General features: G+C 41.6%; 1 protein-coding gene across 1 annotated transcript; it reads left to right on the forward strand.

Annotated features, from left to right (window-relative positions):
* Positions 1-1,703: 1,703 nt before the first annotated feature.
* MTNR1B (melatonin receptor 1B) lies at positions 1,704-25,968 on the forward strand. The gene is made up of 2 exons (XM_032099147.1): positions 1,704-1,973; positions 23,547-25,968. Exons 1-2 carry the CDS (start codon positions 1,757-1,759, stop codon positions 24,413-24,415), a joined length of 1,086 nt encoding a protein of 361 aa, XP_031955038.1. The 5' UTR covers positions 1,704-1,756; the 3' UTR covers positions 24,416-25,968.
* Positions 25,969-27,003: the final 1,035 nt, after the last annotated feature.

Genomic DNA, 27,003 nt, shown 5'->3' on the forward strand with positions numbered 1-27,003 from the left:
GTGTGCAATTATTACTTTCCTATGGCAGAGCTGCAAAATAACTATTCAGGAATGATAATTCTCAAAAAAAGGTTATTCTTTGGTTCAAGCCATGAAGCTGTGATAACTCCATCTCTAGTTTGAAAAGGATCAGGATGCCTTACATATTGCCTACATTAAACAGACAGCATCTGAAGGGTTGTTTTCTTTTTTTCAATCGGTGTAAGTATGACTAGTGCAAAAATCCACATGCACGATTCTATGTTCATTCCAACCAGGACTACTTTGGTATATCTAAATTTACTAGGAATTTAAAATGGACAACAATAAACTATTTCTAATTTGACAAGAAAAGAAGTCCACACAGTAACTTTTAGCATCTTGATTACACCGGTAGATTACATTTTGATTACATTTGTGTAGACGTAAGTCTCAAAGAAGCAATGTTCCACAAAAAAGTTATTTGCCGTTAGAAAAGACAGAAACTTGTCCTGTTTTTCCAAACTAACACCACAAGGCAGGTTACTTCAGGATCTAATTCCTGAAAAACTGAGGGGCATACCTTCCTCTGAAAGCAGGACAACGTTACAGTGTGGCCTGGATGGCCTGAAAATAATGTGAAGTAGGGCACAAAACCCTCCCGAGTTACGTCTGCTGAGAGAAGCCCTAATTGCCGGCACCCGCTGTGTGAGCCCGGTGTCACACTGCCAGCGGCACGTGGCGGCTGAGCCACGCCGGCAGCCAGGCACGGCGACACGCGGGCTGTGCCCTCCTCTGTCGCACGCATCTCGCTTATTTATTTAACGCAAATAAGCATATGGTATCTGTCACTTTGAGGGTCCAAAGGAAACTATATGTTTCAAGCGTAATTTCAGAGTGAAGCCCGTCGATGCCCTTCTGTCTGCCCTGCAGCTCGAAAGGAAAATCCCGCGAAACGCGCCCAGCTTCCGAAGCCGACATCGGCGCGGGCACGTCCGGCCCGTGGCGCTCGCAATTATCGCCCCACGGGCGCTGCCCTTAGTCTCGACCTGACAGACCGCTGTGCTCAAACACAAAGCACAAGGCCACGGTGAAGGCAGTGTACAACCCCTTCAGATCTGCTGCCAGACCGACGGGAGGAATGTGCCAGGAACACCCGTCTGGGCGCACGGCGTGCCTGGCGGCGAGAGAGGCGGGGGGAGCGCTGGCCTTGCGCTGCCGGGAACACCGCGGTCCGAGCCGCGGGGAGGGGAAAAACAACCAGACCAACCCCCCAGAACCAATACGCAGACAACCCCCAAACAAGCGCTCTCCCCGCGGCGGATGGAGGATGTTCGCGGCTGAGCCCGGCGGCGGAAGCAGCGCTTCGGGACAGGGGCTTCTCCGCCGCCCTCTCCTGTCCCCGCGGCTCTCCGGCCACGCAAGCTGTCACCGGGGATGGCCGAGCACGGCCGCCTCCGCTGCCCGTGGATGCTGGCGCTGCCTCTGCCGCTGCCACTGCCGCTGCCCCCGCCCCCGCCCCCGCCCCGGCAGCCCCCGCCGCTCCCCGCTCCGCGCCGCCGCTCCCGCCGGCCACCCCCTCCCTCCCTCCCTCCTTCGGCAGGCGGAGCCGTACCCGCCCCCGGGCTTCCCCCACCGCCCGGGAAAGGGAAGGGGGCTCTGACCCCGCCCCATCCCCGCCCCTCCCGGTGGAGCAGCGCCCGGCGCGCCCCTTAAAGCCGTTCCCGCCCGCCCGCGCGGTCAGTCCGCGGGGCCGCCGCCGGTCACCGCGGGGAGGCGCCGGGACGGGGTGGCCGCGATGCTGGAGAACGGCTCCCTGAGGAACTGCTGTGACCCGGGTGGGCGCGGCCGCCTCGGCTTGGCGGAGCGGGAGGCGGCAGCGGCGGGCGTCCCGCGGCCCGCCTGGGTGGTGCCGGTGCTGTCCAGCGTGCTGATCTTTACCACCGTGGTGGACATCCTGGGCAACCTCCTGGTCATCCTCTCCGTCTTCAAGAACCGCAAGCTTCGGAACTCAGGTAAGGGCTTTGTCCCCGCACCCTGTCCCGGCGGCGGCAGGGAGTGGCGAGCGCCCGGAGTCCTGCGGACATCCTGGTCCTCGCTTCCAGCTGTCCTGAGGAGTCCAGCCTGCTCGTCAAGTCCGGGCGGGTCGCCCGCTGAAGGCGGGGCACCAGAGCCCCATCCGTTGCCCTGTAGTGTGTGCAGGGACCCCCAGGCTCTCAGTCACCCCCCGCGCTCCCCTCGGGCTCCGTCCTGCGCTCCGTCCGGGAATGCAGGTCGTGGAGTGGTTCCTAATGAGGCATTATCTGGTGTCTATGGAGCTCCCGAGGAGGGGAATCGGTGCCATCTGCTTAAAATACCGGAGACAAAAAGCGTGCCGAAAGCGGTCGGAGGAATGAAGGAGAAGCTTTTAAAACTTGCTCAAGAGTCCTAAAGATGCCGTGCTGTGCGTGCGTGGGGAAGCGGCTCAGCCCGCTCTCTGGAGCCTGCCTCAGAGTGCACGGTAGGCTTTCACAAAATCGTCTTCTTGTCTCCTCACCGCATGTGCTTCAACCAGAACGCAACAAATAAAGTGGGGTGTTTTCTTTGAATCGTGTCTAAGGTTTCTCCTTGTGTGTGCTAGAATGTTGCTCTGCAGCCTTTACTTGCTAAACTTGCTGGCTTTCTCTCCTCACCTCTTCCGGGCTCGTTACACGTGTTTCAAGCTACAAAACTCTGTAGTTAAGCACCAACTTCGCGGATTTGCCTCCTGGCCAACTTCCCTGATTCGCGCATGTCCCGCTGCGTGCGGATCCTACACCCGCTGCTCCTCTCCCCGTCGACGGAGCCGGTTGTTTCCTGATGCGCAGAGCTGGGCACACCTGCACTCGGCTGGATGCTGGGTGTCGGTGCGGTATAAAGTGCTACCCCCGAAATTGTGGTGTATCTACTACAGTTCTCATAGTACCTAGCTGTTCCCGGAACTGCTCATTTCTTCGAGACACGAGTGCCCTCGTTTTGCCATGCGCACGCAGGTCGGGGTAACCAAACTTTGCTGGGGCTGGCAGAAGTCCGAAGCACTACGTCCTCCGCACTCGGAACTAGAGGGCTCTGCCATCGGTCCTCTGTGTCAGCGGGTGCTCCCTTGCCGCGGGGAAGGAGGGACAAGCCGCTGATTTGTTTCTCCCCGGGGTGGAGGGGGTGTTGGTTTGTGTTTGTTTTTTTTTAAACCAGTGTCTCTTCCCAAGCGCTGTCGTGTCTCACGTGCGGTGACTGGAAATCCTGCTGACGGGGAGTAGGCGCTCGTTCGCGCTTGCTTTAAGTTAAATCCTACTTAGGGGCAAAAGCAGTTTATGGAGGATAAGTCTTGGCGCTCCCCAGTCGCTGCACTTCTAACTGCAGGCGGGGGATGCCGGCAAATCCTGTTTACCTGGGGCGGAGCGATCACACCCCACCGAGCAGCACCGAACTTGAGAGTGTCTGGAAGGGTGCTTTGGCTAAGCGAGGGAAGACTTAGGGAGGCAGCTGCTGGTCCTTGCGCTTGTGCTTGGGCAAGCCGAGAGAGGCAGAGCCGTACCGAGGCCGGTAGTGCCGGCGCGACCCGGAGCCGGAGCCCTGCGTGCCCCGAGCGGGACCGCGGCCGCCGAGCAGCGCCGGGCGCTGCCCCGGGCGAGCGGAGCCGGGCTGAGCTGGGCTGGACTGGGCGCAGCGCCACGGCGGGGCAGGGAGTCCCGCGGGACACGCCGTGACTCACCGGCGCTCCCCGGCCCGCTCGGCGCCGGGGGAAGGAGTGTTCCCCAGGGATTAGAGCCTGGGCTCCGGGGCGGAAGCGCCCGAAGGAACAGGCTGGCGAGGGCGGCCGGCCCGCGGCATCAAATCCTTTCCGGAGGGAGGAAGAGAGGGGCTCTCTTCTGAAACGTTCCCTTCGCCCAAACTACAGCGAAGGAGAGGATGTGGACTGGAAGAGAGTGATACCTGAAAGAGTAAGTTTCAAGATACTGATCAAAGTACTTAGTGGCACCCTAGGACTGTTCAGAAAACAAAACAAAACAAAACAAAAAAGGCAAACGTGGTCGTATGGTCCAAATACCTGCTAATTGATCTCCTTCTAGGATCATCCTTAATGTGATGTCACTGACCCTGTCCCAACAATCTCTTTATCTTTGATAAGTACTGTGAAGAATAGCAGGGAATTCCTTCTGCATAATCTTCATAAGGTTAAATACCTTTTAAATTGCCAGTTCTTAGTTTTAGGTCAGGGAGAGGTGTCTCTTAGAGGTGAAACTGAAAGGGTATAGTTTGGTAAATGTCCACAGAAGTCTTTTCAGGTAAAATTTCTTAAGGAGGAAGCAGAGTGGAAGAGGACTGAAAACTGATGTGGATGGAGTGATAGAGGGGATGGGAAAATGGTGGAGAGTTAAGGCAATACTTGGGAGCCCTTAGCCTCTGACAAGGAAAGAAGACGGAAAAACAGGTGGACTTGCAGTTTTCCTTTCTGAGCAAACAAGAAACGATGCATTTGTATTTGCAAGGGGAGTGAATGTGGTAGAAAGTGAAATGATGAGGAAAAATGGCATGAAAGGAATTAGACCTTGTCAGAGAAGAAAAAGATGAAGTTAGGGGAAAGGTTATGACAAGCAGACATCCAGATGATTGAAGGAAAAAGGAAGAGCTATAGTATCATGAGCACTCAGTTCCCTTCGAAGAAGCTAATGAGAGATTTTTTTTGGATGAGAGTTTGGGACTTCAAATAAGTCATAGGTGTAAAAGAAATAAATTAACCAGCTCTACCCACTTCTGTAGCACAAGAAGTAATCTTACCTTCAGAAAGTAAAGCAGGACTTTAGCAGTTTTTCCAGGATTTTTCAACACTATTCTGTTCTAGACTTTATAGAGAGATCTGATAAGTGGAAACAATGTAGTTATCCATCACTCTCCTTAAAATTAAAGCATAACCAAAAGTAAATCTATTCTAATACTGTTATATAATGGGAGGTGCAAGAATGGAATGAAATATGACCCATTAGCCTTTGGGCTGACACATATTATGTTCAGCAGGAGAGACATAAAGAATGGCTAAGACTGGTGTTTCTGGACATTGCTCCTTCACTCCTCAACCATGGGAATTTTGCCAGCCTTACAACAGAATGATTGTTTCAGATCATCCAGAAGCCTCTTTCCCATGTTTAAATTTGGTTTTGGGGAAAATCTGTGAACACTCTTCCAAGTAATGCTTAGCATAATTGGTATGAATCAACATGCTTGTCTTACATAACTGCACCCAGTCTTTCTGTGAGAGGCTGAGCAACTTCTGATCTTTCAAAGTGATTTAATTTACAGAAATTAATGCTTTTATCAGTTCTAATTTGGGAGGAGGGTAATTTCATCTAACACACTACAAAAATAAATAAAACTTTGTATGTGGAAATAATAAAATTAAATTAGCTTGTCTTTCTCTTTGAAACGTCAAATGTGTTCTGAATTTTCAAAAACAATTATTGATTTTGTGTGTTTCCAATTAAACATACCCAGTTGAAGACAGCTTTTAAATTGCTGAATTTTTGAAGTGGTGAAGTTTACATGTGCTCAACAACCACTGCTGGATGATCAAGTATCCTGAAGGTGCAACAAGTAAATCAAAGCCACTAGATGCTTTTAAGAATTTTAAAGATACTTTTGTATAGCCATAGCTGTAAACATAACGTTATGGGCTGCGATAAGAACCTGGTAGGAAGCACTCCAGAAGACGGGAACCAGCAAAGCATCTCCCAGACGATGGAGATAAAGCAAACTGTTTATACTTCATTGGCACTAAAGCCAGCATAAAATCAGTGAGAAGTGAGAATTAGGCACATTAACTCAATATCATTTCAAAGAGTAATGAAGACTTAGGACCCTTTGACTTTTGGCAGAATATTAATATTAACCTTGGTGCAATTCCAAAGAATGCATTAGTGGAAAGTGATATTTTTAGTGCATTTTGTCAGCCCTCCTCATCCTCTCCACTATTTTCTTTTCTATATATAACAGCTAACACAGCACAATGAGACTCTGATTTCCATTTGAATAGCAAGGTGCTGTTGCAACACAAATGAACTCAAAACTCATATTTCTTTTACCTGTAAGAACATTGGTGTATTTGCATGTTTAGTTCTGTCTAATGTGTATGTGGCTCTAGAGCTGGACAATGCTTCTCATATGTGTATCTGTACAAAATAAACAATCCTGCATGTAGAATTATAATTTTGGTCCTCATCTATCTACTAAATAAACATGTTCAGCAATATAAGCAAGGCTTGTAGTGTTTTTCCATGCTCTTTCCCTTTCTACAGCCTTCAATCCACATTTCTGTGATATAGCTGAAGGTAAGTTATCCCCATTGCTGAATGCCGTTTTCAGTTATTCTTCTTCTCTTTGGCCAGACCAGTTCTCTTTCCCTCCTTTATTCTTCCCCTATTATTATTCCTGTCCACTGGGACACAGGACAGTTGTCTCCTGTGATGGAATCCATCTCTTACAAAACTACACTGGAGAAACCCGTTTCTGAAACCACTTGGCAAAATTGTCCTTTAATAACAGCAGTGATACTGACAAGAACATATTTAGATGAGCAGAGCATGAGATCCCACTCTGATAGTTTCAGCTTTTGTACTCCTGTCTTCTTGAACCCTGGATCTGTGGCATTCTTAGTTCTGGGACTGTGTGTGTTTGGCTTCACATTCTCTCTCACATTCAGCTTGAAGGTGCTCAACACTGAGAAACTGATGGGAACAGAGCTTCAGCATTCACTAAAGTTCATTGAACCCAACACTTAAACTCTTCTATCTCTTACCATGACTCAAACTCAATTGTACTTTACTTTAACTTTGTGATTTTTAGTTGCTAACTTAGAGTGGATATTTTTATTTGTAGAATTACAATTGTCATCTAATGTGAATGGATCATTTCTTCACCTGTTGAGAACTTTTGTGCAATATTAATGGCAAGTAAACACATATTTACCCCTCAACATTTTTTTGCCATAGTAAACAAGTAAAATGCTTTTAGTTTCCTCTAAGTAGGTGCGCTTTTCATTCCCCTGGGTTTTTAGGCCTTCTAGATCACTTATCCAAACCGAATTAATCTGTCTTAAACAGAAAACTGACCTGTTCACAGTAATGCAGGTGAAGTACCGCCAATACTTTCAAGAAAGTATTAACATTCTATTCTGTTCTGTCCTTTCCTGAGTGGACAAAATAGATCTGGTATGCCTTGAAGCCACATTTTCCTTTTATGTGGTAGCATCATATAGATGGCTGTTCTTGGTGCAGTCACTTGCTGATGCAGCTCTTCTTTTTCTTTTGTTACACAATTATTCCTTCAGAACCTGACCTCATACCTCCTGTTATTGTACTCTATCTACTTTCTGCTCTTTTAGTCCTCACGCAAAAAAAGATTTTGACATTTCCCTGTATCAGTGTATGCTCTCAACTTCGTGTTATCACAAAATTTCATTAGTTCTCTTTGTGTTTTGTGACATAATACTTCTGAAACAGACAAAATTAGTTTAATGTAGGTTACCTCCCTCTGGTCCAACAATTTTCTTTCATCATCATCCAGGCAGTGGTAGCAGCAGACTGTGAGTGGTACCCTGGTGATTCCAAGGCTAGATTCGTTTAGAGCAACCTCCCAGGTCCAGAAAATCCAAGCCCAACTTTTATTAAATAAAGATGATCTGATTAGTTGGTACAGCCACTTTGTGTAAGCTCACATTGACTTTTATTCCATTTGTCTGTATCTGCATCTTTAATTTTCCTATCCCTCTGAACTTGTCTCTCCAGCCTTGCCTACAATTAAGATGAGGTTAAGAGCCCAAAGATTTCTTGATTCATTCTTCCTTTTCAACAATTTCCCACCTTGAATACAGGTGCCGTGTTAGCACATACTCTATGGTAGACAAATGAATCTTCCAGAGATGGCAACACTGTTTTACTGTTCTCATTACTCCCTAATTGCTTTTCTGACTTACTGGGAGCGCCATTCATGCAAAAAGAAACAGCATTTGTGCAGCACCAGAGCAAAGGAGGAGGAAATGGGTAGTAAAGTGTGAGAGCACCACAGCTGCAAGTGAGTCATGGCAACACTGCTCTTCGGGATGCATGTGGGAGCCAAGCTCTGAGAGAAATCAAATCACTCAAGCCTGAGAGAAATCTGCACTTCCCTACTGGCAGTGAGGACTAGAGAACATTTCAGCCCCTTTTTACAGGTCCCACGTGTAGCTCTCAGTACTTTCGGAACACGACACTGAGATAACAGATGTTAAAAAATTCCTGCCATCAAGTATATTCAATCTCTCTGACATATTTGCTTTTTTGTAGATATGCTAATTCCTCACCTGCCTTGTCCCCAAGACCACCACTATTGTCCTTATTAAAAGGTCTACCAAAATCTTTCTTCAAACCAAAGCTATTTTAACTTGATTTTCAGGGTCCCCCTTCCCCAGTAACTTCTCTTTTCTCTTTTGTTACTGTGTTGAAAAGGCATTTTAGTTATTTTAGAAGTCTTTGCAAAGTCAGTGAAGTTTAGGGGGTTTGTCAGTTCCCATTTAATCCATTTTTGCTTTGTCTAGCATTTTTCTTTGGTGGATGCATCCTGTACTTCTAGCCTCATTTCTTGCCCCCAGTATCCTTACTGAGACAACTTTTTCTTCATCTAGACCTGGAACTTTTTGTTACGTTTTTTTTTTTTCCCCTCTTTTCAATGCAAGTTACAGAGAATATTTTTGTACCTTTAATATGAAGAAATGCCAGCCTTCCTCCACATTTAAGTCCCTAAGCTCCTCAATACAGCTGATTTCACTTTCCTAATTAGCTGCTTTTATTTATCAAAATGTGCAAGCCCTCTTCTTAGTGATGTCTGCTTTGTTTATTCTTCCATTTAATTTAACCAAAATAATGTCATCTGCTTTCAATACAACCTTATTTTCTATGGCAGGCTCTTCAGGGATGTCTTTGTTCTTCATGAAAACAAAGGCTGGGGTATATTGGCAAACAGACTCTGAATTGAAATCTGCTGGGTGTATGTCCAGAACTCAGCTGCTCTGTGCTTATTTTCCCCTTTACATATGAGGACCTGCATTGTCCTGATGTTAAATTGGCTCCATTAGTGTTTTCCTGCTAAAAGATAGGCGTTCTCATCCTGCTGCAGGTTTCTGCATTCTTCACCGCACATTGTCTTTCGAACTCCTCCCCAGTGTAATTTTGGCTTTTACCAGGATATCCTTTCTCTCTCTCTCAATTTCTCTCTTCATTTCCCCTTTTTTTATGAAGACAATAGACCTTTTTGTTAGTATTTCTCTTCTCCAATCTCTGGTGCAATTCCATTCTAACAGAATTGTTTCCATAAAGTTTTATTTTTATTTCTTACTGGTTTTGGATCCCCTGTTTTATTGCATAGGTTCCTGGCATCCTTTAACTGGTTCTACTGCTTTTTATATTACCACTTCAGTTGAACTCCACAATGTTTGAGCTCCGCTTTTCTATATTTGTTGCCACCACCTTCCTGAAGCCAAAATTCCCTTGCCCTGGGTGTTAAATGAAGAAACTGTATGATTTTTTCTCAAGCTCTCTTCCCATCTCTCAATTTTAAGTTCTTATTCATTCTGCCAGCTTGGATTGCAAGCTGGTATCCCATATGCTTAGGTGAAGTCTGTCCATGAAGATATGAAACCTCTTCTCAGAAAATACCTCCAAATGATCAATACTCCAAATCTTTCTATATAACTTCTAGAACTATTCAGTCATGTGCCCGTGACTCATCTCATACTGGTAATTATGCTTCTATTCTCTTCTTGGAGAGGAAACAGAATAAGTTCATCACCAATTCCATTCTCTTTTCTTTGAGACTTTGTTCAGACAGTAACCAAATGAGAAAATAAGTCTTCAAATATATGAAATAATAGTTCTAAACTTTGTTAACCTGTAAATAATCCAAAAGTAGAAGAGCAAAATGAAAAGCCAATATTATTAATTTGCAAAACAGGAAAATTACTTTGACAATGCAGGTAAATCTTGCAGGTAAATTTAGAAAAAGTGAAAAGTGGAAACTTAAGATTGTTCTAGAGGACACAGAATTTTAAAGTACAAAAATTCTTAAAAAGTATTTAATTTTCAGAAATAGAAAGTTTGTGAGGTAATTATGAGCCTAGAGGGATTGAAAGAAGTATTTAGGAGTACAGAAACATCATAAATTAGAAAAATAATTTCTCTATCAATCTGCATCACAGGGAATCCTGTTTAGGATAAAATTTTAACCTGAGGCAGGTTATTCTGCAGCCATAGGGTATTTTGTGTCCTCCTTTGAAGCACTTGGCAACGCCATATTGCCAAATTATCATTGCTCTGAATTATCATTTACTTTTATCCTGTGCAATAAGTATTCCATTTATTGATAAGTAAATAGGAAGTTTATTGCCAAGATCAGCTGCAATATACTTTTATTTTAGGATGTAATAGTAAGTCCTATCCCACTTAGTAAGCAGAGGTATTGGTGTGATTATCTTTAGCGAAAACCGAATGATAAGGATTCAGTTGAGCCGCAGAGGTATGTTTTCTTGAACCTGCAAAAGAGTATCTAAGGTTGTATTTACAATTTGTATTTCATTTGGCACAAGTCCACTCAATGTTTCAAGGAAAGGAAAACCAAAGGATGCTGTTAGTGCGGTGCTTTTCTTGCAACACTGTACTCAGGCTCTCCATAGGGCCAAGTCTAACACAGTCACACAGCTTTTTTTTGCTTTTTTTTCAACTCAAAGTATGAATAAGTTTCCCTTCATCTCCTTGAAATAACCAATGCAAATGTACTCTCAGATACAGGAAATTAGAAGGAGCTCTTAGCAGCTGTATTATGGCAGTTCCGACGTGTCTTAGGAGCACTCCCTTTCCTGCCAGCTCTCTCCTGGACTCTGGACTGACATTCCTTTTGCAAGACTCACTTACTGCATGAGGAATGACCTCTCTGCAGTAAAGCTCTATTCTTGGATGGACCAGCAGAAGCAATTCCAGGATTCGTGGTGCTCTTTGGCACAATCAGCCAAGAGCTAAGAGACCAAACCTCCCCACAGAGTGCTAGGACAGCTCATTTTAAAAGACTAATTTTTTCATCTATTCTTAGCAGATATATATTCACCAGATGACTCGAATCATTGTGTTGAGGATGTTACAGGAGACTACACTCACTCCATTAAATTGGTGACAACCTATTCTCTGCCTCTAGGAGTAAATTCTACTCCTACTCCAATTCAGATCTATTATGAGTACCACTGCCTTCAGATATGCTTCAGATTTTAGCTTCTTAGAAGTTATCCTTTACAAGCCCATACTGGTACCTTGGGTCAGACTGTCAGGTACATAGCCATGTTCCCAAGAATAAATATGAGAACAGCTATGTTATCCACAGCTGATAAAACAAAACTATTTTTTTTTCATTTGCAGAAAGAAGGTAATGCTATGGCAATTTTCATGTTCCTAAAGATCAATCTGAGCAGTTGTTCTGCTTTTTAACCTTCCACCTTGATATGGGCATAAAACAGACTTCCTGATAGCAAAAACCCACAGAAACTTGTCTAAATCACTGTGGGTGCAACACCGTGGTGTGTTCTCCCCAAGAACAGTAGCTGCTTTGGAATCTTCTGGTTTACTTTTCATCTCCAAACTGATAAGGACTGATCTATATCAGAGAGTCAGCATTTTCCTGACATTTCAGCTTCATATGGGATAGCTATGTCTCGACATGAAAACAGATAACAGCAGCCTAAACACATTAATCAAATTACTAGAATCTTGATTGTTGGAATTCTTTTTGAATTATTTATTAATTATAGAGGTATTTGATTACAATGTTTAATAAATGCTGCTTAAATTATGTCTGCAGAAAAAACATAACCCTTCTGACAGAGTTAATAATTTTTTCAGCTGTTTTTATGGGCTTGGATCAGTTTCAATGTTTAAATACCTTATGAAGATTATAATAATTTATATGGTACTTCCATAAACACTGTCATCTTTCTGCTATAGAACAACATCTGCTTACCTGTTGGTTTAGATAGCCATATTTGCACAACATAGGCAACAACTGTTGTCAGAAGGTATCACATGCAGCTACTGAAGCTAACAGTCTGACTAACAGGAAAAATATCCGCTTGGTACCTCAGCCTTGCAAATATAATTACATTAACTGATTGTAAGTTTAGAACTAGCAGCAAATTGTAAAATATATCACTGCAAAGAAGACAGGAACCAATAAGTGGCATCCTCGTGTCTTTATGATTTGCGCTAATACTGCCTGAAATTCTCAGTGTCTTCTCATTCTAAAGCCAGTTCCATTTTTCCAAATGATTCAAGTCTTCACACCATTTCATTTGAGTGCAAATAGGGAAAAGAAACTTTTGTGAGATGTCTGTCACCTATGAATATATGTAATAATAATCAATCTAGGTATTTTTATGTCCTACTTATTGAATATCATCCACACAGTTTAAAGAAAAAAAGTGTCTATTCAAGATGCCCATTCTGTGCAGATCCTGTCCGTGGTGAAGTTCATTGGAGATGTAATCTTTAGGACTTTGAAAATATGTTCTCAGAAGCAGTCAGCTGACAGGAGCCAGAGTCTTCAATCTCTGCAGCCAACTCTATTCGGGTTTTCTACTGACCAATAAAAAGCTGTTATATTAAAGCATGCTGCTTTTCTTCAAGACAAATAAAGACATACAAGTGGCATAGTCACTATGTGCCAACTGGGAATTACCTCATCCCTTCTTTCTGTGAACTGCCACTTATGGTTCTTAAAATGCTTGGGAATATGTTCAAGAGACTAAACATTCCAACCAGCTTGTTTGAAATAAGTTGTTACTTATGGAATGCACAGGGTGTAATTTTTGGATTGTTACAGAGGAAAAAATACTTGATTAATAGGTGACGGGTATCTTTATATGCCTTTGTCTTGTTATGTTAGAGGTCACGAGAGAAAGAATATTTAAAATTCAAACTTCCCTGCCACAAGTCAGATAGTACACCATTATGTTCCAGGTGTTTTACTGGCATAAAATACAGTGTCAGAAAGTGAGTGTTGTGCTGTGGAAATTTAGAGCACTCCTACTCAAGGACAAAAAGTCTGCCTGTGATATTTTTAAAGTGACTGCAAAAGTACTTGTTATTAGATTCATAGGTGGGATTAGAGCCTATTGACAAAAGATTACTTTCTGAATCAGTTTTCATGTTAAGCAAGACTTTCTTTTTTTATTCTTCCTTTTGCAATCATTAGAACAAAATGTGTAACATGTTAATTAGACGTTGAGGCAAGCCTTGTAAAAAGATGGTTTGATCACACTGATTTGCCTAGAAAAAATTATTTACTGGTAAGTGGGTTGAAAGAGTTTATAAGAGTTTACCTGTGTTTCCTGGGTACGAAACACCAACTACACAATCCAGAGTCCAGTTGCAGCATTGGACATCCATTGTTTCAAAGTAGAATAAAAATTAACTAAGTTGAGGCCTTGTAATTATGCCTTTAGTTAGATAATCTGAAAACAATGCAATCCTCTTTAGTGACTCTTAAGAAACACCTGGTAGTCTAAGACCATAAAGATTGTAAAACTTGCTGTACAGTCAGCTTCCTGGTTAAAGATGAAGCAAGAATATCTGCTCTGCTTATGGAGACCAAACAAAATATTGAAGCAGGTGACCTTCAAACACCTTCAAACATTCTCGTGTAGTATATATAGTGATTTCCATTTGAGCCTGATTTAGTAAAGATTATATTGGTTTGGTCCAGTTTGCAAGTGTATTCACGCAGTCGAAGAGGTGTGACTCAGTAGGTTAGGCAGACAGAAGTCACCCAGAACTCTCTTTCTGGATGACAGGCCACCAGGTCACTCACTGGGGTACCAGCTAGAACTGCCACAAGAGGCTAGTCTGAAAGGCTAGTTGCAGTCAAAGGTCATCAAAGTAGCATGTGGAACAGGATTCTGCAACAGGGGTAAGCTGAACCTAGTACATGACTATCTAGATAAGGAGGAACATTCTAGCCTTGCTAAAGCCAATGGGAATTGCTTTCCAAAAATTGCTAGGAGCTGGTGCCTCCTGCCTCTTTCTGTGCAGCCCTTACCACACTCCATGCTTCACCCCTCTGGAGTTCTGTACCTTTACCAGTCTCTAGGTTTACTGGTCTGGAAATGTTTCTTGGTCCAGGTTCTCTGTTTGGCTCAGGCCATTATGTCCAGTCAAAGATTGTTCAGTTCTGCTGTCACAAGGAATCTGAAGGCAGAAGGATAAATAAAACAAAGCCCCATTAACTCTAATCTTCACTGGGGCCTCTTCTTCTGACCAAGCAAATCTAGCTCACTGTTACTCACCATGTCTGGTCTCTGCATGCATAGTAACAGGTATGATCTTAGGTACCCTTTGCTATTTAGTAGATCAAGTAGACCCCTCATTGGTTGCAAAATTGACAGCATCTTGCCTCTATTCCCTAGAGAAACAGTAAATATCCTGTATACTCATTCCTTACTGGAACAGGTCACCCTGAGTGCTTGTTGAGTCTCTGTGGCTGTAGACAGTGAAAGGCTGACTGGACATGGTCCTGAACAACCCACTATAGTCTATCCCTCTTTGAATGGGAGGGTTGGACTAGATGAACTCCAGAGATCAATTCCAACTTCCATGATTCTATGGCTATATTGGTTGCATGCCTATCACCCTTCATTTACCTATCTCAACAATATCATGACTTGCAGGCCCAGCCACAGCAGTTTTTGTCTTATGATTTTTCAAGGCTTCTACTGGCTCTCAGAAAAGACCTTGTTTCAGCAAATTATCATTACTCACTTTGTCTGTACTGAGTTGGAGCACAAAGCAGCTAATGCTTCAGAAGAGAATACACAATCATCTTCTGTAAAAGCATTTTATTTATTCATCTGTTCACATGCTGTTTACAAACCTATGAGTATCATTATAAGATGAATCATGTCACTGTACTTTGCTTTAAGACCTTGTTTCCAAAAGAAGCAGATGGCAGAGACTGACAACAGCTTCTGAAGACATTCATCTCCTTATGCATGTACAGTGATGAGGCCTTCCAAAAGCTCAGAACAAAAAGGGTAAGACCTTTCCTTACTGAAAGGTTATAATGGCCATTTTCGTCAAGTGTCATCTATTTTCTTACTTGCTGAAACAGGAAACAAGAGAAGAAAAGAAGATCATAATGAAGGGACTCCATAGGTTGTTAGAAGCATTGGCAACTTGTCAGCATAAGTGCTCTCCAATTAGATGTTCCTGTGTACTCTATTTACTGCCGTGTATCAGATCCTATTTTATAAAACTCTGGGATCCCCCACTGTGTCTGGAAGTTGAACACGGGAACACTTAAAAGTACATGGCAGCAAGAATGGGCTTAGATTTGGTTTCTTTTTGCCGATGGAACCAGCTGACATGTACATGCTCTGCACGTATTTGTCTCTGTAGCTGTCCCATGCTGCAAGTTCTTCACCTGCAGCCCTCCGGAGCAGCTGAGCAAACCACTGTGGAAATTGCCACTGGCATGACTTCGGTTCTGTAAGTGGAGATCCCAACATTTACACTCACATTTAGAAGTTCTGGGCTGTTTACATTGGTCTACAGGGCAAAACTACAGGATGCACCTTATCATGGCTAATCAAATCTCCTGGCAAAATGGTGCTGTGTCCTATAGTCTCCAATAGTCCCCAATTTTATTCACTTCATATACCAGCCTGATAGCCTGAGTATCTTCAGTAATATCTTAAGCCTTACATTTTAAAATAGAATTATTTAATGTCTGAGTTTTTTTTGTTTCTTTGGGATTTTTTAATTCAACTAATCGGCTAGAAAATATTAAAATAAAACAAAACACAAACAGCTTAACAAAATAAAACATGGTTTTAGTTTGAACAAAGTTATTTTCATTTTTCAGTTTCCTGTCCTCCTTTCTAAAAGAAGGTGGAAGTTAAGTTATTCTAAGGACTTGAGCAAGGTTTTGTTGCAGTAACAAAGAAAAAAAAACCCCATAATTGCCTTCGAAAAAATTCAGTTTCTAGACAGTAACAAAGATGAAAGTAATAATGAAGGTGATGGAATGAACTAGCCTTTCATACAATAGAAATTAAAATCTGTCAGGGCATAATAAAGTTTTTTCCAGAGTTTTCAGAAATGAAATATCCTTACTTTGTTTTCTTCCACACTTCAGTCTTTTATAGTCAATCTGGAACAAGTTTTGGGGTAGGGTTTTTGTTTGTTTCTTTAACAAAGTAACATCCTATAAAATGCTACATATTTCACCTTTTTTTCTATGACATGCAATATAGTGCTGAAAAAAAAGTTACTAAAAATTATAGGTTGCCAAGCTCTTTATAGGATCTAACTAGATTGCACCTGTTGTATTTTACAGCTTTTCATATTAGCCCCTTTGTCAGCAGTAAATGCGTTTTCATACTTGCAGTTGTACAAGTAGGGTTCCTATTCTTTCTTAGTTGAAGCAATCAACAGCTGTGATTACTTCAAGAGAAGAAAATTAAGCCGATATGTACTGGCAGATACAGAAAACACGACTTCTTTCATGAACCAGTGAAAAAACAGTCTGTTTTTGTTGTTATTTAGCGATTGTGCTCAGCAACTGGAGGGTCTGAGGCTGGGTTGCCACTGGTGCCCATAGCCCATAGTGCTAAGCCCTCAGAGTGAATGTCTTGGCTTTGCTCCCCACATGAAAAGCAAAAGTATCTAGAGAGAGACATCTAAACTGAAAAAGGGGAGATTTTAAACAAAAGAGGGTCGACTTAGATTAGATATTAGTAAGAGATTCTTTGCTGTGAAGGTGGTGAGGCACTGGCACAGGTTGCCCAGAGAAAATGTGGATGCCCAATGCCTGGAAGTGTTCAGGGCCAGGCTGGATGGGACACTGAGCAACCTGATCCAGTGGAAGATGTCCCTGCCCATGGGAGGGGGGCTTGGAATGAGATGATGTTTAAGGTCCCTTCCAACTCAAACCATTCTATGATTCTACAAGTCTGTGATTCTCTCAGCAACAACATGGGCCTTTTCCATCCTAGATTACCTAGATTACCCTCAAGGAGCCTGACTTCACTTTTAGGGCATGGATATAAGGGATCTTCCCTGAGCCTGCTGCAAAATGCAGCTCAGTTTCAGATGGGTGGACACAGAAAAAGGCATAGCTAGACTCATACTTTGTCTTTAACTGTAGATGGAAGCAGGCACTGAGGAGAAAAAGAGAACAGAGCAACCCTGTATGATACTTCTGTATTCTTACAACTTGTGATTCCTTCCAGCTGAGAGGATTTCCCAGACCTAGCATGGTATGTCTGTTAAGTAATATTCAAACTATGTCTCTTACAAGTACTTTTCCAGTCTTCCCTTGAACACAAGTAAAATTTTTACATCTGCAATATCTGTTAAGGATTTACTACCTAGTGCAGCAACCACCCCCTTTTGTTTGCTTTTAATAAAATTAGCTTTGCTTCATAGCTCTAGCTCTTCTATTGGCTCCATCCCTCAGCATCAGTGTGCCACTACGATGTCATTTGGGAGAAGAAAGCTGGACCGGAAAAGTGCCACTTTTCCCAGAGTATACCTAACAGTGGTGGTATTCTCTAATAGAGAAAAATAAGAGCAAGGTTCATGAACCTCGAGTATTCTTCCTAATCAGTGTCTTGGAGAGTTCCTGCACCTGTCTATCTCAGTTTCTCAGCTGTTAAGTCACGAGAAGGACTTTTTACTTTTTTTTTTTTATGAGCATACTGATAAAGAGCACTCTACAATACAAGTGATAATCTGTGTATTCTGATTCTAGGCTGAAATTCTTGAACATAACCTAGAAAGAGACAAGCACGCTAACCCCAGAAGAGCAGCAGGGCTGGTGAGTAGGGCACTCTCTGGGGACTATGGGAGACATAAGCTCAAGCCTTTTTCAAAGAAGGGCTCTTATACCGTGGAAGTATAACCACTAGGCAACAGTGAAATTTCTAGTAGTAGAGCCTGTCTTGCCTCTTCTGCTTCCCCTTTTCTCTGTGAAAATACCCAGCACTGGAAAGGTTCCTGCAATCTCAGAAAGTATCAGAAGCCCAGAAAAGTATTTATCACCCCATAAATGTAGTATCTGATTAACGATCAGCGTTTTGCTTTGCAAGAACCAGACGCTGGCGTTCTCCTGCCCTGCCAGATGATGCAGTGTGCTGTCTCTGCTGTGGCTCCTGCACTAGGTGGCAACAGAGAGTCACCACCGTCCCCGCCGGCACCAGAGGAAGCCACAGGCGAGCAAAACTGTACACCCAGGGGTTACAAACCTCAGGCCTTTTTACTAAGCTTTTAACAGCACAGCCTTTTGCTGTGTCTGTTAGGAAACCCAAGGCAGCAATCTCGCAGCAAGGACTGGCGTTCCCATATTTAACCAGAGGAAGAAGAAGAGTGAGCACGCAGGAAAAGTGGAGGTTTTGTTTCGGGTTACACTCATACCTAGAGGCCAACCATGCCAAAATCATGATCTCAAAAACAACAGTGCAACTTAGGTACCTCTTTTCAGTAAGTCTGTGTCAACACCTGAGGGCTCTGCCTAATAAGCCTAAAATTCAGTTCCTGCAAGTGTAGCTTCCAGCACTAACTCATAGTTTCAGATGTAGGGCCAAGAACACAGGTCTGTTCCAGTCCAGGAGTCTGCAAGTCACTAAGCCACAATCTCAGGGTCCTTTTAACATGCTAAGCTTCTGTTCTTGTGAGTCCTGCATTCTTCTCAGGTCAGCCCTGTTTAATATCTTTATTAGTGATCTGGACAAGAGGATCAGATGCCCCCCTCAGTCAGTTTGCAGGCAACACCAAGTTGGGCAGGAGTATTGATCTGCTGGAAGGCAGGAAGGCCCTGCAGAGGGATCTGGACAGGCTGGATTGATGGACTGAAGCCAGCTGTCTGAGATTCAACAAGGCAAGTGCTGGGTCCTGTCCTTGGGGTCACAACAACCCCAGGCAGTGCTACAGGCTGGGGCAGGGGTTGGGAAGCTGTCTGATGGAAAAGGCTCTGGGGCTGCTGGTGACAGCAGCTGAACACAATCCAGCGTGTGCCCAGGTGATGGCATCCTGGCCTGTGTCAGCAATAGTGTGGCCAGCAGGACCAAGACAGTGACTGTCCCCCTGTACTCAGCACAATTGAATCCCATATTCAATTCTGTGCCCCTCACTACAAGAAAGACACTGAGGTGCTGGAGATGTCCAGAGAGGGGTAACAGAGCTGGGGAAAGAGGCAGCTGAGGGAGCTGGGGGTGTTTAACCTGGAGAAAAGTAGGCTCAGGGGCACCTTATTGCTCTCTAAAACTACCTGAAAGGAAGTTGTAGCCAGGCAGGGGTTGGTCTCTCCTACGAGGTAACAAGTGAAGGGACAAGAGTAAAATGGACTCAAGTTACGTCAAGGCGGGTTTAGATTAAATATTCGGAAAAATTTCTTCATTGAATGGTTGTGAAGCACTGGAACAGACTGCCCAGGGAAGTGGTGGAATCACCATCTCTGGAGGTGTTTAAGAGAGGTGTGGATGTGGTACTGAGGAAGGCGGGCTAGTGGTGGACTTGGCAGTGCTGGGTTAACTGTTGGACTTAATGATCCTGAAGGTCCTTTACTATCTGAATGATTTTATGATTCTACTCCCAGTGATGGGTTTTTCTTTGTACATGTAAGAGGATAGTTATAGTGACCAATTATTCTGAACTGTTTCATAGAACACACATTTCCTAAAAAAGAAATAACCTGGATGTTCCATAAATGGAAGACCAGCTTTGATTCATTGTTTATGCTATATTTTTTGCTAGAGTCTCTAAAATATGCTGTTCTGGTGGAAATCTATTGCCTGTCCCTTTCCCTTACATCAAAGTTTGCAGTATACCTCGCTAATATCTGAAATCATGGAACATAACTACAAAAGAGCATATCACTGCTTTTAAACTGTCATATTCAAAGAAAACAAACACCCATCTGGCATTTGTTTGGAGCATTATGTTACACCTTCTGTTAGCAACACTCTGTTGAACATTATACCAAATTACCATGTCTCAATAAATCAAAGCTTACCCTAGGTCTTGGCTTGTACTGTCACAGGGAATTCAAATGTCAATGTGTGAAAGACTTAATTCTCTGCTCCACCTGCTGCTGGTGCCATAGATCGAAGAGGGCGATGTCTGCGTGCAATGTAGAACAACTTGTTAAACAAATGTGTAACAACCAAAGCACCACCTAAAAAAAACCCCAAACAACACTATGATGTATAATTAAACATTTTCACCAGTTTCAAACCAAAGACAGAAAAAAAACCTTTAAAAAATAGTTGCTGATTGAAATTGCTTCTGGTTTTGGTAGAGACATTAGAAGTCAGTTGTCTTTTCAGAAGGCAGATGCTTAGCCCTTAAAAGTTTTGGCCTTACCAAAAATTTTTTTCTGAGAGTAAATTCTTACAACATCAAGTCATATCAAGATTGCAAGAGGGTGTGGCAGTTCTCTTTCTCTTGTTAGTTGTAGTAAGAAAACCAATAAGCAGGAATGCTTCATGAAATATTGATCTAGTTCTGTTGCATGCAAAGCAAATATCAGAACTTATTTTCTTTTTTATGCATACAACTACCAGTGTTTAAAACAGCACAGATGTGGATCTTTTTGAATACCTGGCAAGACATCTGGCTTTCAGTAGCTACTGCTTGTAATTAAGGGGTCTTTCCATTCCAGTGAGCAAATGTTTTTCTTACAAATGAATATATCTCTTTCTCTTATGAAACTGAAATCTAGGAACAAAGTCCATCGAGTAAATTCCAGAAGCAATGATAATAATTCCAGCTAGATGAGAATTCTGTGCTTTTTATTTTGTTACAAGCAGCAAAAAGTTACCTCTTTAGTTATATTATGAATGTAATTTAGGCCACTCTAAAAGCTCTGGGTTAGGTGTATCAAGGAACATTAACTTTCTCCAAGCGCATAAAAGATGTCTAAGACTTTTGGTTTCTCAAAATGTCAATTATTTATGTTTTATGAATTAAGAAGGTTTCTCTCTACTTCTGTAGATTATTCATTGCCATAATAAACATTAAACTTAATTCTGCAGTCATGCACAAAGACAGAAAAATACCATTGGACCTTACTTTGCAGTACACAGTGGGAACATTCAACCCTGTAAACAGCTATAGAAGTGACAAATCACCTGAGGCCTTTATAGATATTGGACCATTTTTCTTCTGAGTTGTAAACTAGTAAATTAAGTTTTTGACAAGTTCCTTGCTAACTCTATTTATTCATTTCACCTAGAATTTTCAAGTCGTAAATTGCATTCAAAACTTTGAAAATATCTCGCTAAATGTACTTTACAGTAAATTTCCAAATATGATTGAAAGAGCTGAATGCCCACTCTATTTCAACTGAACAACTACATTTCAGGTAGAAGCTGATGCTGGGAGGCCTTAGAGTTTAGATTAATCTTAGTGAACACACCCCAGACTAAATTCTCTTTTTCTCCAAAAGGCCTTCTAAAACACAAAAAAGTCTTTTTTCCTTCCTTTTCTTCCTTCCTTTTCCTGCCTTCCTTCCTTTTCCTTCCTTCCTTCCTTCCTTCCTTCCTTCCTTCCTTCCGTCCTTCCTCCAGCTTCTGACTTCTCTATCTTCAAATGTCAGATACAGCAGTGATGACAAAACATAAGAGAAATGCTTGTTGCTATGATGTAAATACATTCTGATAAAGATGCCCCTGTTCTTTTGTTAGTTTTGGCTTTTTGTCTGTTTACCATATGTCTAGAAGAGGCCTTCACAGTCATCTCATCCTTCCTGTACAAAGGGATCATCTTTGTCTAGGCCAGTATTGACACATACTTGTTTCATGTTTTCTTACAACCTTCGATGGCAGACTCAAAGCAAGGTGTTCCAACACTTCCTTCTTCTTTCCGTTAAAATCTATTTCTTGCCACCTACTTTGAAACTTCCTTGTGACTGAAGTTTGCTTGGATTCACAACAGTCATGGGAACAGGTTACATCCTTCCTGCTTTGCTTATTTGAAGTTATCATGTCCCACTCAATTGTCTCCCTAATTTGTTCAGTCTTTCCTCACAAATCATAAAGCTGCAGCTATGGAAATGCTTGTGAAGCTTTTAAAAATATATAAAACAGGCTACTAAATATATAAAAAGGAGCCATCTAAAATAAGTTGTGCACCACTTGAGATGAGCCAATATTCCTGCAGGTACAGATGGATAATCCTGCTTTCCATTAAGTTTACTCGCTGTTGTGCAAATTCTGATGAGCATGGTTGTCCCCTAAAGTGTATGGGAGAAAGATACCTCCCCATTCCTTAATTCAGGAAGCTACAGATGTAAAGCAGGTGGAGAAAACAGAGTAGAGGTGAAATTCTGTCATGTTTGATGAGTATATTTCTATATGGTTGTTGCTTTTATGACTTCCAGTTAATGCCATTCTTAAAATGGTGTGGAGAGCTGCTTTGTTAGTTGAGGACTAGTAAGCTCAGAATTTGTAGAATGGAGCATCTAACTGCTCTTTTCAAAAAAATAATTATGTTCCATGCACAATTTTTAAAATTGCTTGGATTTTTTGCATATTGGTTCATGCTGTGAAGGACTTTCAGGAAAAAAAAAAGAGTATGCAAGCCATATACAAAACCATACAAACTATATACATTTTATACTACCTAAATGCCAAGAATTCGAAGTTAGTATCTCTATCTTCTAGAGTGAAGTTCTTAAAGAACATTTTTTCAGGAATGTAGTTTATTATCTCACTGTTTTATAAAAATACCCTTAGATACAATGTCAGAAATTTCAAACTGATGAAAAGGACACTGTTTAAAGAGAGACAATATGGCTTAAACATATCACCTATATTCCCATAATGTCATCAGCAGAAAATTTGAATACTTTCTGTTGCATGCATGGAAGTTTTCTTTGTTTATTTAAATACGCCTTTCTGTGGAGGTTGGTGAAGGCAATTCACTCTTGCTTAGACAATCCAATGAGAAAATAACTGCAGTATGGGTAGGCCATTCATGCAGAAAATATCTATACTACAGAGTATTTTGTAGCAATTTAGAGTATGCATAAAACAACACATCCTTCCAATAGCTATTGACCTAGTCTCTGTATATCCTTCTCCTTGATAATTGTCAAGCCCATTAACATTCCAGTGATAGGGTAGAATGACACAATGGCTTACCTACCTGGCACAATTTAGATTTTTTTTTCATTTTCATTTTATTCAATCCAGCTGTGGAGTTAGCTACACTTAAACCAACATGCACTTATGTAATGGCTCACTGATGGCTATGTTTATTAAAGACAAAAAGAGCAAGGACATTATAATCCAGTTACCAACAGATTTGAAATATCATGTTTCTACAGATATTTCTATGGTGTTCTAAGTTACATTGTAAAATCATTTCCCTATTGGTCCTATGTATCTGCTGCTTGCTGACATCATCAATAGTTAAGCATTGCAGACACCCAAAATAATGTAACGTTTTTCTTCTTGTTCACAGCTATGCTTGCTTTCAGACTTATGTCTATGTATTTTTCTTTCCCTCCAGGTAATGCATTTGTGGTGAGCCTAGCTTTGGCTGATCTGGTGGTGGCCTTGTATCCATACCCACTGGTGCTCTTAGCTATTTTCCGCAATGGATGGACACTGGGTGAAACGCACTGCAAAGCGAGTGGCTTTGTGATGGGACTGAGTGTAATAGGCTCCATTTTCAACATCACTGCAATTGCAATAAACAGATATTGCTACATATGTCATAGTTTTGCCTATGACAAAGTGTACAGCTGTTGGAACACAATGCTGTATGTCTCCTTAGTCTGGATTTTAACAGTGATTGCAACTGTGCCAAATTTTTTTGTTGGCTCTTTGAAGTATGATCCACGCATCTATTCGTGCACGTTTGTCCAGACTGCAAGCTCCTACTATACGATAGCTGTTGTGGTCATTCACTTCATTGTCCCTATCACCATTGTCAGCTTCTGCTACCTTCGAATTTGGGTTTTAGTGCTTCAAGTCAGAAGACGAGTCAAGTCAGAAACAAAGCCAAGATTGAAGCCAAGTGACTTCAGAAACTTTCTTACTATGTTTGTGGTTTTTGTGATTTTTGCCTTTTGCTGGGCACCTCTAAACTTCATCGGACTGGCTGTAGCCATTGATCCTACGGAAATGGCACCAAAAGTTCCTGAATGGCTATTCATTATAAGCTACTTAATGGCCTATTTCAACAGCTGCCTTAATGCAATAATATATGGTCTTCTTAACCAGAATTTTCGGAATGAGTATAAACGAATTTTAATGTCACTGTGGATGCCAAGGCTTTTCTTCCAGGACACATCCAAAGGAGGAACCGATGGCCAGAAGAGCAAGCCTTCGCCTGCTTTAAACAACAATAACCAAATGAAAACTGACACCTTGTAAATGTGTAATAGTCAATGCAAAAGTTTGTCATGGAGAAAACCAAGATCATAGACATAATGTTCAGTCATTCCTGCTTAATTTTGGGAGTTTCCACTTGGATCACACTTCATGACTGGAATACTGTCTTCATAGTAAAGCACATTGCTCTGATTCATGATTTATACAAGATATCAATTGAAAATATGTTTCAGAATTAAAGCAGCAGGTGGGTGCAAGCTGTTTTAGTTCTGAGAGCTGAATCCGGCTTCCAGACATATGAATGAGGTATTTTTTTACTTCAGTGAGAGTTTTGCATTCTTTATACAAGATCAGGATTCATTTCTTAGAAGATGTAGTGAGTCTATGTGTACAGCAGCTCATCAAGGCTCTGGAGTGGTATTTTCCTCCCTTCTGTATCTGAACAGAGGGTGAGACAGACACTCTATTTTCCACACATAAGCCAAACATTGCATTTCTGTGGATGTACTGGTGTACTGACTGTAATGGTGTCTTTGAATCAAATTTGTAAACCAGAGAGAAGAATATTTGTGTAAAAGCAAATATTAACATTAGAGACTTTCCTCACAGGTTTTTCATACTCACCTACATTGAGAATGGGAATACAGTGTGTCTACTCCGTTCATCTTTTGTGGTCAATTTTATGGTAGATAATGTAATACAATTGGTTGATTTCTCACAGATTTACTTTACACAATATTCTTCCTTTAGAAAAGATTGAATATTAATTGAACCTCATTTATTTACCAAAATATCTATATAAAATGTCATTTGATGCACTTTAGCACACCTTGCACATTTGCAACAGACTGGAGATTATAGCATATGACCTGTGATCATCTGGAGTGGCAACTGGACACTAAACAGGATATCCTAGATCATCTCAAATGATGCTAAACCAAAAGAAGAAGCCCTTTTGACTGTAATGGTAGCTGATATACTTGACTCACGTCTACATCTAATCTCGAACAAAACCCACTGCTGGCGTCCAACCTAAGACAACCTTCAAGGTTCCCTATAGTGGAGATATGTTTCCTTCCATATGTGATGATAAACACATGTCCAAGGATAAGATTAATTGCTTTATGGAGGTGCTTGTCTCCTTTCACTGACTTTAGAAGCAGCTTTGATCACTAGTTCAAAGATCTAATTTTGGATAGCTAGAGAGGGATTTATTTTGCCTAATTTGGGGTGAATCCGGTGTAGATGTTTGCACACAATCCATTTTCTAAATACCCACAGTAGTCCATAGAGTTCTAGGAAATTATTCCTTTTCTTTTGAAAGAGACATCTTTATTGGTCAGGGGAGCTGACCAACAGAACTCAGTGACCGTACCTTCACTGACTGTAACAGAGATCAGGTAGCTCACTTCAGGCAAAGGCAGGTGATATTAATTCCGTAAATAGTGTACCTACACTTCATATTTGCAGTTCATAAAATAAAAATATTATTTTCCACTTAATTTTAAAACTCAGCTCAAATTCCAACTGGATTTCCGTTTTTCCAGGTAAGACATCGTAACAGTGACTGTGCAGATCAGATTACAATTTGGGTTGTACTACAGAGCATTATAGTGATTTACACAACATGGTCGTACTATCTCTAAATCAGACTAAGGATCTGTGTGCAAGTACAGAGTCAATGAGCTTATTTTAACATTAGACTTGAAATGCGCATTACTCTTAGCATTTCTTAGCAGTGCTGTTCAGTGTAGAGGAGCTAGGTCTCTGGTAAATCCATGTCAGGTATTGAAATGGGACAATGAAGAATTCAGGTTGCTGTTACATTCCAGTTTGGGTTTCCTGATCTGGCTATTATGAAAAATATTTCTGTAGTAATATTAATTTTTACAGCAAATAGACTGCTTCTGAAGCCATAAAGATGTATTAAATATCACCCTTATGTTGCTAGAGTGATAGAAAAATATCAAAGAACCACAGTATTTTAAATGTTCTATCTGCTCGCCATAAGCCTATGTAAAGTACAGCAAAGCAACAAATGTGATAATTATTTTAGCTGCTTTCATGTTCTTCACATGATTTTGGATAATCTCAGAAGTTCAGTACCCTCAGACTCATACACTAGTCGGCTGATAAGAAGCTGAAAACTTTGTTGGTAGAGGTAATAAAGAGATGGGACAAATATAACTTGGTAGCAGAAAATAAAAACATTGTGGCTAAAAGTAGCAATCATTAATAGGTAGGTTTTACCTGAAACATAAGTTTGTAAGTCTGAAACAATTTTGATATGTGTTGTCATTCTTCCTGACTTCCACAGCAAGATATGGAACACAAAATCAATATACCTTTATATCCACATGTAAAATTTCCCCCAGAGTAAATAAGGAGTTTCAAGAGTCTCTGAAACTTGTAGGAAAGGATATAAAATTTGATTCCTTGACAATCCTACTTTTTCTGGCTTCTCTGAGTACTCAAAATTGTGACTTGAAAGTCAAAATTTGTTGTCTGACTAATAGATAAACTATTATTAGAAGTAAATTGGTAGATCTTGGTTTATCACTTGCTGGAATGAGTCAGAATAGAGTCCAAAAATTATTGGTTTAGCTTCATAAAATAAATTTAAATGTTGG

The sequence above is a fragment of the Corvus moneduloides genome, chromosome 2 (genome assembly GCF_009650955.1).
Source record: "Corvus moneduloides isolate bCorMon1 chromosome 2, bCorMon1.pri, whole genome shotgun sequence".
NCBI classification, from domain to species: domain Eukaryota; kingdom Metazoa; phylum Chordata; class Aves; order Passeriformes; family Corvidae; genus Corvus; species Corvus moneduloides.

What these genes read in the sequence shown, in the direction of transcription:
- MTNR1B (XM_032099147.1), top strand. Translation starts at nt 1,757, where the DNA reads ATGCTGGAGAACGGCTCCCTGAGGAACTGCTGTGACCCGGGTGGGCGC. An exon ending in CCGCAAGCTTCGGAACTCAG is followed by an intron (nt 1,974 to 23,546) that starts GTAAGGGCTTTG and finishes CTTTCCCTCCAG; the next exon opens with GTAATGCATTTGTGGTGAGC.